This window comes from Ornithodoros turicata, chromosome 5, assembly GCF_037126465.1.
Source record: "Ornithodoros turicata isolate Travis chromosome 5, ASM3712646v1, whole genome shotgun sequence".
Classification (NCBI taxonomy): Eukaryota; Metazoa; Arthropoda; class Arachnida; order Ixodida; family Argasidae; genus Ornithodoros; species Ornithodoros turicata.
The window spans coordinates 49,598,991-49,615,391 of NC_088205.1; the positions used below are offsets into that span (position 1 = coordinate 49,598,991).

Genomic DNA, 16,401 nt, shown 5'->3' on the forward strand with positions numbered 1-16,401 from the left:
CGGCATTAACAAGCCACAAGGCACTCAGAAACACTCCACAAATAAAACACCTCAGGCCAGTTCCTTCCTGTTCTTTCTCTGGCGTTCATCGTTTACAGACGTTGTTACGCTTTGCATGGCCACTACACTCTTTATTGCATGGCACAATTATACAGGGTGCCTTTTTTTTTCGATACAGATTTTTCATTAAAAAACTATAAGGGCTGTAAACATCCTGTTTTCACTTCTGTCATCTCTGGGCTGGCGGATGTTCTTGGCCATCTCTTGCTCAACCATCGAATGACTAGTTACCTAAAAATCTTTCATTAACTTTTTCATTATAAAAGCTATGAAGTTGTCCCAATGAGAACATCTGTTCTTTTCTGTCACCTAATACCGTAGCCGTTTTCAGAACAAAAATCCGTTCGCGAGATCGCCCTAAAAAATTTGTGAAACAACACCATTTTTTTCTTCATTTTGTTCACTGCGCATCTTCGGAGACACGTCTTTCCTTCACCTCCAATGTGATAGGGTGAAGGAGCACAGTGCTGCCTCACGTGTCGAAGATGAGCTTTAGCTTGCGGAGACAAAACAAAAACACATGTATCGGGTGACGCTATCAGAACTGCCCTTATCTTGGGTTGCATTTTCTGTTCTCTTTTAATCTTTTTCCAGGACGCAAGAGGCGACAGTGTGCTCTTTCACCCTCTCACATTAGGGGTGAAGGAAAGGCACGTCTCCGAAGATGCACAGTGAACAAAATGAAAAAAAAAAAAAAGGTGTTCCATCACAAATTTTTTGCGGACGATCTAGCAAAGGGATTTTTGTTCTGAAAACGGCTACGGTATCAGGTGACAGAAGAGAACAGATGTTCTCGTTGGGACAACTTCGTAGCTTTTATAATGAAAAGGTTAATTAAAGATTTTTACGTAACTAGTCATTCGATGGTTGAGTAAGAGATAGCCAAGAACATCCGCCAGCCCAGAGATGATAGAAGTGAAAACAGGATGGCTATGGGCCTGTAGCTCTCGGCCAGGCGGCGTTGCGATCAGCGGACGACAGCGCCGCATGTGGAAGCAAATCGAAACAATGGTCCGCACTCAAGAGTGTTTCGGTTTCGCGGGTTTTGCTCTGGCGCAAGCAAGCAATGTATCGCATCCTGCGTGGCTTTGAAAAGCTGGAGGCCAGTGACGATTGGACCAGTTACTAGTCAATGTTTTCGGCGTCGACGAAGCATCCGGGACGGTAACGAAATCATCGTTAAAGCGAAGTGCATTTCGGAAGAAGTGAAGGACAGCGTGGTTTATAGCGTCCGGTTCGAGGTGAGTCGGCGTGATCGTACGTAATATTTGTTAACTGTACATCAAAATGATATACCTGATCAGTTAAACATTGAATGCACATTTTACCCACACTGAAAGTTGATTTAACTCGATTTCGGTACCTCTCCATCACAGGTGTCCAAGTGTCCGTGAACAGTTTATGTTGCGTCGTGTACCTGTAAAGCGCGAATTGCGGGAAAATGTAAGCACGCGGCAGCAGTCTGCTGCTACCTGAACAAGGAAGAAGACGACACATGTACGGGCAGCCACAAAAGAGGGGCAAGCCAAGCTCAAAGCCGCAGGCGTGACTTGACAAAGGGTGTATGTATGTATAATGTTGACAACGTGCTTTCCTTTAGACAGGAGCTCGGGTGCAGACCTTTCATATTGTATTTTTAGAGCTGATGAGGCTACAGTCATCTCTGCTGCATCGTTGATCATTTGCCAATGATCTTTCTCTACGGAATGGTGCTGCTGTACACTGCTGCATCGTTGGCTATTCTGTTAATGGTAATTCTTCAGCATTTTATATGTTTCATCAACCGGTATTGTACAGTGTACTTTATTGCTCTTGGTAATAAACAGCTTGCATCTGATATATTTCTCCTTATTTGTGTAATGTTTACCTGTACAGGTATATCAACCAAATCTCTCCCCGCTGCAAAAAGAAAACAGCCTGGTGATATCATTCACGCGTACCCAAGCATAGTTTGTCCAGGTCCTTGAGTATGAAGAGAGGGGAGCCTTAAAGTGGGACTGTAAAGAGGTTCTGAGGCATTTTCGACAATGTAGTAACGGGAGAGCAAACGGAGAATCTATTTCATCTCCTAAAGGTCATGAGAGGGACACGCACGGTGTTCCATTATAGCATTCCAACAAAAATGCCAGGGGGTAGCTTCATAGCGGGTCTCTTGGAGAACATAAGTAATAAGTAAGTAAGGTGATTGCTTTTTTCGAAGTAAACATCACACTGCACGAAGACCCTCGAACAATGCAGTAAGAAGAACCGGCGGGAGTCGATGCCCACAGTAAGCCTTTCATATTTCCCACATGCGTTATGTTAGAAAGTAATAACTGTTTGGCAGAATTTGTGATATATCCAAGTAAATTTCTACCGTAAGTTGTTTGGATATAACTCTACATTATCTCCAGGTAGAATGCAGAGCGGAAACTTCGAGGCGTTTTTACGGTGTACGGACGCAATTAACGCTTTCCGCCTTTCTGTCTCTCTCAAGGGTTTCCGATGAAGCGATAAAACCTTTTTTCTTTTACGTTTTGGAATCTGTTATGGTAGCAAACGACACAACAATACTGTGTGCCTGATTTGTGTTGTGGTTTGCCGTGCGTTGGCGATCTGAAAGGCGGCATATTTAACCACGATACATATGCTTGGCTGCCTGACTGTCCGGACCAGTCAATGCTCCCGCTCCCGCTTGGGTCCCGATTGGCGCCCGCGTCGCCGGGCAAACTTGAGCGCAACAGGCCCATAGCCCTTATAGTTTTTTAATGAAAAATCTCAATAAAAAAAGACACCCTGTATGTTACAAATATATACTGGGTCTCAGAGCTAATCTGCACCGGGATCCAAAAAAAGGGCAAAAATGCAAAGTATAGGCCCAGTGCGCTAACCAGAGGGCGCAGCGAAAATTCGACACGCACACCACTTGCGCGCAGCACAAATTTGCGTCTGTCACCGATTTGCCACAGTGGAGGATCAATCCTAGCTTCGAAAGGAACTAACAGAAGCCTTAATGTTTTCAACACCAGCATTTTTTGCTAAGATGAAACTTTTGTGCAAACAATATGTACAGCAGATCACATGTGTAAAGAGGTTTTACCTCGATGCTTTTGATACACTGTAGGAAAATAAATGACATGCAGACTGCAGAAATTAAGACGTTCACAATTACTGTAGAACAGGACACTTGTATCACAGGAGTAGAATTTGCACTATAGATTGGGCCAAATGACATCTATACAGCATTACCTGCGGCCGCGCTTGTACAGCCGGGCAGGGAAACGATAAAACCTCATACTTTCCTTGGTTCTTGGAACTGCAAAGATGCAGCAACATGGGCCATCCTGATTTGGGTACCCGAAACGTACTAGCCATTGCAAAAGTAAAAAAAAAAATCAACAGCTGCGACATACGGCAGGAAGGAGAGAGCGGATTCACCTTCAGTGCCATTTCGCACCTCCGCGCCGCTTGGGGCGCTGCCTTCGCCTCCTCGAAACACTAGCGCACGGAGCCTATTGTAAGGAATCGCGTGTTCTACTCGCCTGTATTTTTTCACGGGGGCTGATGAAAGGCACACATAATTAGATTTGCGCTTTAAAATTATTCGTCTTAAAGGTGATGTCCGTGAGGAATCCGAAATTCTAAAGTTAATGTGATATCCACTTGGAGCTGCCTTTTTTGTTTTTTTCATAAAACATTAACAACATCGAATTCGAAACCAACTGCCAGCTTCTAGCTGAAACGGTCCTTCCCTGTTTCGCCTCTTCCAGTGATGTAAGTGGCATTGCCGTCGAGAATCCCAATTGCTCACCTGACGGTGTCATCAGGTTGGTTGAGACTTGATACCACCGAAAGCATGAACATAGATGTTTCTAGCAACTGTTCGGTATTGCGAGTCCGAAGACCACATTTTGTGACGGACAGCCTGCCTTGATGAGACTCCAGTGACATAAGTCCACACACTGTTGCCTGAATTCAGCCAGGAGCACGCAGCCGGCTGCAAAATCCAATTCAATTCAATTTCCAATGTTCGACTGTTTCACAACGAAATATTCCAGTTACATGTATTTCAGGCACCCACTATTCCCGTTGCGGCTTCAGTTCAACTGCGTCTTTTGTCCGGACACCACCATTAAGGCCGAGATGTGAACTATGTATGTAGAAAGTTGCAGAGTGTGCAGAAAAACACCCACCGCAATTGAACCCCTGTATGCAATAAGGGGATAAGTCGAAAGATCCCAAACCGAGAAAATGGGCCTGATCTGATTGTCGGTCCCACTGACCCACGTGTATTTCCCGTTTCCAACCCTCCTATAGCAGGTCAATAAATTGCAATAAAGTCTGAAATTCTCTTTGGCAGGTTCGTACTGGTATGTAGATGTCATTGCAGCAAAAATAGTAAAAAGGGGAGAAGTTGACTTATCCTCTTATTGCATACAGAGGTTCAATTGTCCCCTCTACAACATACGCCTTGCGTGGAGTTTTTTTTCCTGGTAAGAAAGAACGCACATGAAATCAGAAAGTGTACCATGTAGTACCATGAAAGTGTACCTCGATTTCAGAGTTCTCGAGTGCACAGAGGAACTACTACATCCGTTATGTGCCGAGAAGCGACCTTCAGGTCAGAGCTCACATCAAGACTTGCTTTAAAGAAATGGCTTTCAACAAGGGCTCTCTCTCATTGTGCTATCATTTTTTCTTGGAAGCACCTAATTAAAGAATTCATTAATGAATTTTAGGGAATTATTCAGTGTACGAAGTGTTAGTCAGTAGTGTGTGAAGTGTGTCAGTGCCCAGCTGCTAAATTACCTGCCAACCAGTGCAACTTAAAAGAAGAAAAAAAAAACAAAACTAGATTCGTAACATTTACTATTCTACGATACATTAAATATCAACAGAATAAGTAGAATGGAACCACCACATAGCCGTCTTGGTAAAACAACAAACTCTTTTGTAAGTAAAAAGTTTCACTTACGACCACGCCACAAAGGAGACTGAGCAAAATGATGACGATTCCAAGTTCAACGAGGATGATCGCTTCAACCACCAAATAAGGAATGATGAAGTGGCGCCGCCTCTGGGAAGGAGACATGAGAAGGATGAAAATCTAAAATGCATTTAAACTTGGTCTTAAAAGCGATAAAACCCCGGTGCAGGGGACACAGAGAGACAAAACAGACGAAGCACTGTCTCTACTTGGTCTAAACTTGGTCTCTACAGGTTGCATTGTACACTGTTTCACCCCATGAGAAAGTGTGGACTACCAGACCAAACCATACTGACTGCACGTGTTCTGCAATGCCTGAGGGATAATCCCATAAGTTCCCATAATCCCATAAGTTATTGGCCTGACCCAGAAAGACTCACCTGATGTAAATGAGATAATTTTTAATGTGTTGGCATCAGAAGTGTCAAAATGGAAAAAGCTGTATGTACGTGTGCATGTCCGTGTACGAGATCGTGAAGCCTCACCGAGGCAGCGGTATAAGTGGGCATGTAAACGGGATATCAGGGAGTAAATGTAAATGAAGGTAAATGGTTTGAAATTCAATTAGTTGAGGGTAATTAAGAGTAAGAGGTAAGGCAACTGAAGATAATTAGAGGTAATTGAAGGCAATTAAAGTAATACAGTTGAGCTTAAAGGTAATGAATGTAAGATAAGAATGTAATGTAAGATTAATGATAAGATAAAGGTAATGATCTTCGTCGTCAGCAACGATCTTCGCTCGTCTTCGAGTTCCGTCGCCTGCTAACCCATGCGAACGTGGACGTGCGGGCCAAGGAGGGTCCTCTACACCCTTGCAGTGAGGATGCGACGACACCGGATATAGCTGGGCAATCCGCTGCGCGGTCACGTCGAGGCCGGGCGGAAAACGTCCTAGCTGGCAAATTCCTGGCGATCGCAAAACCCCACAAGAACACAGGAGATTGCTAAGTTTTGAGCAAATGAAAGCAATTGCTTGGAATATGGCAAAAAAATCTGCCAGGAAATGGCCACGAGAATTCGCCATTTCACAGAGGTGTGACTTGTTGGGTAAAAACAATAACGCATAAAATATCAACCAAGGCACTGGAAGGGTATACTCGACGTTTCAGAGCCTGCTCGGATTCTTTCTCAGGGGTGACTGTGGTGGCCACTGCAACATCACCTAGACAGAGAAAGCTGGCATACTTGTCGATGTGACGTAACAACTAAGAGTCAGCCAATCAGGATCATGTTTTCAACGGCGGTAGCCAAGCACGAACATAGTTTCAGTGGCCGTCGCCATGGAGACCACCATTCTCCATTACACCGTCGTCTGTGGGTAGCGAGTGAACGTCCCTGCGTACTAAATTGGAAACCTTAAAATAAAGCGCAGAAAGGTCCCATATCTTTCTGAAGACTTATTTTCTGGGAAGGGTGTTGCACTTTTTGTCTACAGATTCAGGTCTACAGGCTCAAAGTTAACTGCAACCATTTGCAAACACTTGAATTCGCAGAACAGCAAAACACAGTAGCAGATGAATTCTGACTTCATACGTCCACGTAGCAAAGGAGGCAATAAGCAGGCCTTCTCTGTCTAGGTGGCGTTGGCCGTTAGCAGGAGCATTCTTGTCGTGGTTCATGGGATTGTCTTTCAGTCACGTGACAGAGGCCGCTGACATATAGGTGGGGTGCTATAGGTACTGAGGTCAGCCAGGGTCCAAGCATCCACAGGCAAATTTGAAAGCGCTGCAACGAAGCAGGCATACAATGTTATACTGTTGGCTCATTTGAGAGCCTGGGTGCTCCGTATAAAAACGTCACAAAGTTCGTTCAAATCCACCTCATAGTTTTTTAAAACATTCAGATATAATATTACGGGCAACCCTGTGCCTAGGACCCGACACGAACTGCGCAATTCCCGCATTGTAGGGCGGAAAATATAAACATATCAATAACAATGGGACCGTATAGCGAAATCTGTGGTTGGCTACCAACACTACGCAAGCCCGCCAGACGCGGTGCATTTTTGCGCAGGTGACTCCCACGGTGATTCTCGTGGCAGTTCCGTTACTCATTTCCATGTACCAATGTTCTTGCATTTTGAAGGAATATATGCCAGGAACTATCTCGTTTGAACTAACTTTTCAAGGAAAGTTTGAGAAGCCAGCTACTTAGCTCGTGCCTTCGCCAATAGAGGGTTGCGGACATCTAGCACTGTTGCTCGACAGATGGGCGATTGTTTCCCACCAGGCATCGCCCCGCGTCTTTCCACCACAATTTCAGTCGTGATTAAAAAATATTTAGAGTTTTCAGTTGCACATAAAATTAGCAGTGTGGGTTTCTTATGGAATAAGCTTTCTAATGCCGCTGCCAATATTAACAACTTGCCTGCAGCTTTACAATACCTTTAAGCATCTGGGCATGTCCCATGAACGTGCTTTGTGGGTGATCCTGGTGGCTACCGGGGGTGATGCTCAACATATATACACATCCGGGCAGTATGTACACCTTTTGTGTCACCACGTCAAAGACGGGGAAGGAAGAATCTAGAACTGAAACCATGCTCTCTGGTCCTTTCACGCAATAGGACAGCCCCAGCCCCATCGCCACAGCGTCGATAAGATGAGAATTTCAGATTTGAAACACCAACGTCGTCGTCGTCATTGCGTCGACATAGAACTGTAACAGAACTGTTTTGCCAATGTCTCAAAGACCATGCAGGTATTTCCAGGGTGAGCAGTACGAGGACAGCTTCGATTTTGTGAAACGTTCAAAGAGTATGCCTCTTGGGGAATGAATACTCTGCTAGTAAACACCAGTGAGCCACGAAGATGCAGGTAAACTGCGGAGGGACTTTTGTGGGAGTGTCTTCATTTTGGACTTGTTCTCCTGGTCACCTGGACAAAATTGACTCACGGTGTGCTTTACATATTCTTTCAGGTCTCTCGCTTTCAACATCCACCATGGAAGTGTCAGAGGCTTTGCAGTTCTTGGTGTCAGTGTGGAATTATCTACAGTCTAATGCGTTATAGGCTTGAAAGCAACATATGGGTGGATTTGTGTCTCATGTTTATGTGCAATTGGTGTATCGCTTTTAACTACAGAACTTCAGCGCTGGTGGCAGAACTGCAATTTGCCAGACACAGAAAAAGATGTGACAGGGCTATGGTTATCCTTTCACAGTGCGAAAAGGGATGACAATCTCAGCTGCATTTCCATCGATTCAATGAGCTAATACTATAGGTCAGCAACATCGTTATGTTGCCTACTCCGCAATAACATATGGACCGGAGACTTCATCTTCATGGAGGGTGTGCTGTTTGGAAAACTAACAAACTTGCAGGTCTTTCGCTTTCAACGTCCTCGCCGGCGAGGGGCTTCGCAGCTTTTCGTGTCATTGTGAAGTTAGTTACTGTCTAATACTGGTTACAGTGTCTTGGCTGGTTCGAGCTGTTCTGTGTCCGTCTGTCTTCTGTGTGCCCACACTCCTGCTTCTTCTACCCTAGATAACCACAAAACGCTGATTTGCTTCTTCTTTATCCATGACACTGTATTAGATACTGTAACTTTCACATCAGAGGTTAGGCTTGTTTGGCTAGCCATATAAAAACATATCTCTCTTTATATTACGTGCCTTTTTTTTTTTCAGAGATGTGTGTTGGTTATCTATATATCCATTCGATCCTGAGTGTTCCTATATATTGAGGCTATACAGTAGAACCCCTCTATAGTGAAGTCGTCCGGACCATGAAAAATGTTCACCATATCAGGGTCTTCACTGCTCGAGACGAAGGCCACCATTTTTCTATTTATTACGCAAGCGATACGTAGACACAAAATAAGAATTGGTCAGTGTCATTAGAACTGAGGATTTGCCGAGAAAAAAAGAGCTGATGAGGCGAGGCGTTTGATCGGGTCCATCGCCTCAATGCCCATCAGACTCTCAGGTCTAATCTACAAATGCTGCGTGACTGCTTACTATGATGCATATAGTAATGGCATTGCACTACAGTGCTTGTCCTCACAACCAGACGATATACTATGGGAATGTGAACCGCAGACTCCGATTAAACTGTGCGGCACCGTGACTTCGGTGAGTACAGTTACAGTACTAATCTATCTCACCTGGAAAGCTCCCACAGTGCAGAGGATGCACACAAGGAGACCAATTGCAGAGAAGACAGCGTGGGTCACAACGAAGTCATGAAGTTCTGAAAAAGAATCAGAGAACTTTGGGTTATATAGGGAGACCTCATACTGCCAGTCATGAATCTTCATGCAGGCAATTTACCGGTAATTATATATCCAGCAAAAATCCCTACCATAATCTTTTTTGATCACGTGCCATTTCAGTTCTGGTGGCAATGAAAATGGGATTGAGTCCACTGCTCTGTGGAGGCTTAACTGTTTACTCATCTAATGAGCTAACGAGGGGGAGGGCGCTCATCAAGACAGGCACGTGACACATTGCAACTGATTCATGACGCGCCCCTCAGGTTACAGCTCTGCATGGGCCGACTTTTCAGCGCCCAACCTGCCCGGGCGCATCGAAAAATGGCCCGGTCCGGCCCAGGCCTTCCAGCTTTTATGCGGCTCGGCGCGGTGGCCCGGGGAGATAGAGCCTGGTGTAGAATATGCAGCAGTGACTCGTGCCTTTCTAGCACTAATCAAACAAATTTATAGATTTATAAGAAGAGAACACAAGATTGCAAACTTGTTATAACTGGCGGTTGAACACCTCAACGGCACGAGACTAAAGCCCAGAACACACGCAGGCAAGCGCGTTAACGTTACACTACAAGTTTTTGAGGAGTTAGAGGATGTTGTCAACAGACTCCTTCTTTCAACCCTCTCACCAAGTTTTGCAAACGTGATTGTGAAATATGTAAGGAGCAGTGAGCAAGGCGAAGTGGCATTGGTGATGTTCTACAGGGTCGAACCGTAATGCAGTGGCCATTGTTCGTTTTTACAAATATATTCGTAAGAATGACGCAAGCACGTGATCATATCAACGAATAGTCCTGTACTGTGAACCATTAGCTGCGTGAGCATGTCCGGTTGGGCTCACGGAAATATGTTTGTCGGCCCAGAGCGCACTGCAAATAAGATGCCCGACTCGGGCATGGGCCGGGATCGTGCAGGGCTCTACCTCAGGTATCCATATCACGCGCCGTTCTTGACGAGTGTCCTGCCTCTCGTTGGCCGTGCAAGCGAATATCTGGACTACTTATTTAGTTTATTTAATATTTACTTATGTAATTTAATTTAATTAAGGAAACTTACTAAAAGGCATCTTCTCAACTGAGACGAACTGTGTCAACGATCTGTAGTGATCGTCCATCGCACCGGAGATTGTGCCGAATAGTTGTGAAGTGAATGATATCTGAAAAGAAAGAACCCGCACTGATACAGCTTCGAGGGGCGCTCCCACAGATCCTGAGCTACTGAGAAGGCACATGTATTATCACATCAGAGCTCCCAAAAGAAAGACAAAACAACGTTTCGAATTCTCTTGAGCTTTCTTGAGGGTACTACCTTCAAAACATGCATAGAAGAATGCCTAGGCTCGAACAAAAGCAACTGTCTCGCTCAACTTGGAAGACCAGGACCCAGCAGACACGTCATATATGACCTTTCGCCTCAAGTTTGGTCGAGCGACCACGTTTCTCTCCTGGTCTGTCGTGGTACGTGAAGGAGAAGTTTTCAAATGAATTCATCGATCAAAGTACGCAAATGCAACGTGGATGCACTAAGTCATGCGCTGTGCACAGTGTCCCGCCCGTTTCCATGCAATGCATGATAATGTGCACATCAGAAGCGAGGGCCAGTTCACCGTTGTGTCCTAAAGAAAAAAAAAAAAAAAGCAAAAAAAAGAAAAACAGAGTGTCAGCTATTCAAAGTAGAACTGCGTCTGGGATAATACTCGTTTATTTAATACCTATGCCCTTCTTGGGAGACAAAATTCGCCTAATTATACTGATGAACAAGTTCGAACATTGAGGTACTTATTTCATACATGCGTTTCTGTGAATGTCACTTTAAATATGGCGGCGTTGCAGAGTCGACAGAGCTCGCTACCAAGAATAGCACTTTTGGACCCTGCGCTATTTCTTGTCCGATATCAGTTCTCCAACTTTCTTGGGTTACTCTTCGGTTACTATTTCCGGTAATGAAACTGCTCATGAGGAGCTGGGCACCCCTTTCAGTTCTGTAATCTCACCTCATCAGCACCGATTTAAGTACCTGACATGTGTACAACTCGTACATATAATTTAGATTCAAAATTTGTGTAACTTTGTGCTCCCTCCCCAGCACCGTTGACGGTGATGCGTGTATTACCAGATTGAACTTTTATATGTTATGCACACAACAGCACCTCACTCATTCCCATAGCTTCGACAGTTTTGAAATATGAACGTTTTACATTTCTCCCAATTTCCTGATATGGCCTCGCCGGTCTGAATACGTAGAATAGACGTAGTTCTGCGTCCAAAATGTTAAATATTAAGCCACAGCATATGTCAAATGCAAACCCATGCTATGCACCACGCGGTTCTATTGCAGTGTGTAGCGTGCATATGCGTGTTTTCGTGTTTCCAACTTTTCACGGTTGAACACATCAAAGTACCACGTCATATTAAATTTTCCGCTGACAGCTACTACAGTTCTTATGACCTGCTAACAGTGTAATTTTCTTTTTAAAGGGACGGTCGCACTAGGAAACCTATCTATGAAACCGATAACATAATGCTCACATCGGCCAACAATCTACCTGGGTATATGCATAATGTAAAACCCCGAGACTAGGGAACACGAAAGGACAGACACAAACACGAAGTCTCAAACACAGCTGAAAATTTTACTTCACATACAAGAATTATATACAACCAGAGGGAAGGGAACAACCAGGTGAGGACAAAAAGGGTCAGTTCGGGGGAACAAGAGGTCTGCTCAAGGCCGGACCGAGGATTACGGATGGGTTGCTGACACAGTTCCCACAAGAGGTTATGCATAGGTAGACAATGGTTGTATATAATTCTTGTACGTGAAGTAAAATTTTCAGCTGTGTTTGAGACTTCGTGTTTGTGTCTGTCCTTTCGTGTTCCCTAGTCTCGGGGTTTTACATTATGCATCATCTTCACCAGCTCGCTTGCTTCCTAGCCGTTTTTTCATTGTCTACCTGGGTAATTTTTTCATCCGAAGAGTGCTCCAATATTAAATAAACAAATTTTAAAGATCAGCAGCTGCAGAAGCTCCAGCAGTGCGATGTCACTCCCAATTCTTATTCTCTCTATTCATTAACGATCTTTCTTTTATAATTAAACTTCATTGTCGAAAGTTAATATATCGCGCGTTTGAGTATAGAAAAAATTAAAATTGCAATACTGCAAATATTAAATTAAAAAATTTAATATTGCAATATTGCAAAGTAAATACTACGATATAAGCCTATTAAGATATTGCCTTAGGAGTTTGCTGGTGCCCTCCTAAGAACTGCACTTCAGCATATATTTTTGCAATGCCTTAAAGGCTCTATTTCCACTCCCTTACGCGGAAGACACACGTTTCTTCTACTCTACTGTTCGTTAAAAATTTAGACCAGATTAGTAAAACTATAGCCATAATGATAACAATATATTTTCTAATATATATAACAAGATATATATATCAGAAAAGTGGTTATATATATATATATATAATTATATATAAACATACCTTAAACACATCCAAACACACATACATTATATTTCACACTCCTTCGCCCAGAGAGATGCAAATACTTTGTTCTGTGACTTTATGCAATACCGTAATACTACAATCATATCAAGTCGAGTTCCTTGGTATTATTTTTGATAATACACTATTATGGAGGCCACAAGTAGCATCAGTACAAAATAAAATTGCATACGACTGCCATGTATTGATTAAATTAAAAATAAAAATATATCCCACTCAGGTAATGAGAATATTGTATTATATTTCAGTTATGTTCAAAGTCACATCACATACTGTCTGGAAGCATGGGGTTGCACATATATGTCCTGTCTGACTTACCTTGTACGTTCACAAAAGCGGTCTGTAAGAATCATCATGTTCGCCAAATATTCTTCTTAATCCAAGATATTTACGCAGTGAAACATCTTAACAATTGAACAACTGATAGCAGAAAAGTGGGCACATCTCATGTACAGCATTGTCAGAAATAACAAACCTATTCATGTATCATTGCTGCATCATCACAACGGATCAATCCGTACACAAACGGAACGCAACTTCAACCTCCCAAAAGTAAGGAATGTTTATGGTACTTGTATTATTCGATACTTCAGAGTTCGAATATGGAATCAACTGCCCCTCCAGGGAAACTGCACCCCCAGAAGAAGAACAGTCTCTGTTCGAAATATCGGCGGCTTCTGTCCTGGGGCAACTCCCTTCCTACATTCTACCGGTTCGCTCGATTTCTACCCATCTACCTCTAGGGAAAAGATAGTCAACAATTTTTAGCGGCATGCCGCCAATACACTATTAGTGATCATTTCAGTGCATTGTAGCAATACTGTATATGTTGTCATGGGTTTCGCTGCCACAGGTTTGTAGTCTTTGGCTTACACTTCTGAAAGAGCTCTTGATGTATGCAAAACTATGTATTTTGTGAATTTCCTTCTTTCAGTACAAGATGATAACCGTGTACTTATAGTCTCGTGTTTGTAAACAAACATTTTTCCTATTGTTGTTGTGGCTTCTGAGGCATTACTGTAATACTCTATTTATTATATGGTAGTTGCAACTAATTCCTGAAATTATCTGCCCGACTGCCTTTACTACACAATGTACGAACTTAGTGGACCCGTCACTAGCATTACCTAAGGGACCACACAGTTTTCGGCAATTGTCAATTGTAATATGATGAAATAAAAGAAGAAGAAGAGGAGTGAGCTCTTATTGTTATTCATCCGAATAACAGACAAACTATGCGGGTCACCCTTTCGCGTAGAATTTTCAATATAGTGGTAACAGTACAGGAGGAATAAACTGACACTAGAGTTTCAAAATCGACAAGAAAGGAAAATCTCTCCCCCTTGCAGGTGAAAATTATCTATTCGTTATTATGGTTTCCAACAACAACATGAATGACGATGGGATGAGGTGTTTCACAGCCGCAATTGCGATACCAGACCGCAGTGCACATGGGTTAGTCAATGGGATGGCGATGAAAAAGTTACTCTTTTGCATTACCAGTTCGGTATACTGGTATATATACTGAAAATATACTGATATAGTTAGAGACATTCCAAAACTGTAATCAGTGCTTTTGCATTTACTTTCATCCAGCCTCTCCTAAAGCTCATTAAATTAAGGCATGTTCTCGGGTCACCAGGTGTTCAGAACAGTGCCTTTCTTGTTTGTATAGGAACATTTGAAAAATCAAAATGTTCCACATCTATCTCAGTAATTAATTATGGCAACATTTTTATCGACATAAGGATGACTTGATAAACTAACATTAAATCACGGTCCTGTGACCGTGACTAGACTAAGAAATTAGAGGTTGTGTTCAGTTATTGGACTTGAGCAACTTGAGAGTCCAGAGAATCGACACTACGCTTTATTCATTAGCGCTGCCATCCCCCTGTCCCTTTGTCAAAGGCGAAGTACAATGTCACCTTGAGTGTTCGCAAAAATCACCCAGGGTGCACTATTCCACGCGCAAAACATGCCGCTAAAATAAGCAGGCAACTGCACAGAATGATGCATGTCTGCGAGCATTTCCTTAAAGGAAGGAAAAAAAGCTCAAAAGGCACGCTTCTGGCAATGTATTAAGTTTCTGTACAGGTACGCCGCCATAATTTGCAAGAAGTCAAGAGAACATTGACACAACACGATTATATGTGCTAGGTCCCAGTTGTATGGGACGCATTTAAGTGAGTTGAACATAGAGGCATATGCCTTACTTAGATGACATACACATTTTGTTCGTGAATGACGCTCCCCCACAGCACAGGTGGAACAGCTCGCCATGCACAGTTGAAACATGGTGTCGCCGAGACAAGTGTATGCATGAAGAAAAGAAAAAGAGAACTTGCCTTGCCTTTGCTTCTCCTAAATAGCGGTACATAACGTCGTCAGACAAAATATACGATTTTACAGCCCCCCCCATTAAGGTACCCATCAAATTTCATACTGGTGGCAACCAAGCTTCCCCGTGGTGCTGCGAGGCAAAATTAAGAAAGAGTGTGAAACATAAAAGTAAGCATACACTGTATACATACAAAAAACATGACAGTCACAGATAAGATAAGATAAAGATAGAAAGGACATCATCGGCGGGCAGACCACAATGCAATAGCGGTACACTACAGCCGTAAGAATTTTTGTACATCTTTTTAACATCATAACTACAATGTCAGAAAGAGTTTAAGAAACTGATACTAAGAAGAAGAGAGCGTCCGATTTCCCAAAACGTGAACCTCATGGGAACGCAGTATGTGCAGCCTTGTCTTTTCTGTTGTTAAAGCAGAAGTCACCAGAAATGTTCTTCAGCGTCTTTGGCTGTGAAAGCACACCTTTATTTTGTAGATGTTTTTATCAAACCCGTGCTGGTTATCAGTGGAGAATGCGTGCCCTGAACTCTGATAATTCCCCTCCCTATTCAGTTTTATTCCTCCTCCCATTTACACGTGCTCAAACGTACCGTCGGTTTTCCTACATGCGAAAGTGTCGATAGGCTAAGCCCTCATTAAGTGTGATGTCGCACATTTTAGTCGCAGTTTGATGCCTTTGGGAACAAAATTGGCTCGCTACAAAACCAAGACATTCACTTTAGGTTCCAGACATCGTCCCCCTAATTGTGAAACTGCATCGGAAAATTACCTGAAGTGCATGTATTTTGGTGTATAAGACTGAAATTACGATGGAGCGCGAATTTTACATCTGTCCCATTGGGTACAATGTGTAAGATTTCAAACGCCGGGGGAACAAAAGACTTTATAGATGTACGGATAATTCCGTTTCGGCATAATTTCTTGTATATAGATCTCACAGGATCCAGTGGCGAACCAGTGAAAAGTGTCGGCGTTCTCCGTCAAAATGAAATTACAGTCGTGCCTCGTTAATATGGACACTTTCGTTCCGAACCAAAATCGTCCATAACGTGAATCGTCCATATTATCGAATACCAAGGAAATCACAAGAACAATTATGAAGGTTTATGGAAAATGCTTGCAGGTATACTTGGCTGCACACCGATTTAAGCGTAGCAAAACGTCGGCAACACGTAGAGGCTGCAACTCATCACCATTGTCTTCAAAGCATTCAGGAGCTATTTCTAGTCCTGCATGAGCCATAGCAGATGTGACCGCACGCTTGGTGTTGCTCATGTCGTCGACGGCACAGCC

The 16,401-nt window shown here is 43.2% G+C and overlaps 1 protein-coding gene across 3 annotated transcripts in view; it reads right to left on the minus strand.

Moving 5' to 3' along the window:
• LOC135394454 (lysosomal-associated transmembrane protein 4A-like) overlaps nt 1-16,401 on the minus strand; it is an 83,427-nt gene that overhangs the window by 36,272 nt on the left and 30,754 nt on the right. For all 3 annotated transcript variants that reach the window (XR_010422910.1, XM_064625186.1, XM_064625187.1), the window contains exons 2-4: nt 10,289-10,388; nt 9,131-9,216; nt 5,015-5,116 (exon numbers count right to left, since the gene is read on the minus strand). Coding sequence is in view for 2 of the 3 variants with exons in the window: in XM_064625186.1 (XP_064481256.1) it covers nt 5,015-5,116; nt 9,131-9,216; nt 10,289-10,388 (288 nt within the window). In the remaining variant the exon portion in view is untranslated. The remainder of the gene's footprint in view (nt 1-5,014; nt 5,117-9,130; nt 9,217-10,288; nt 10,389-16,401) is intronic.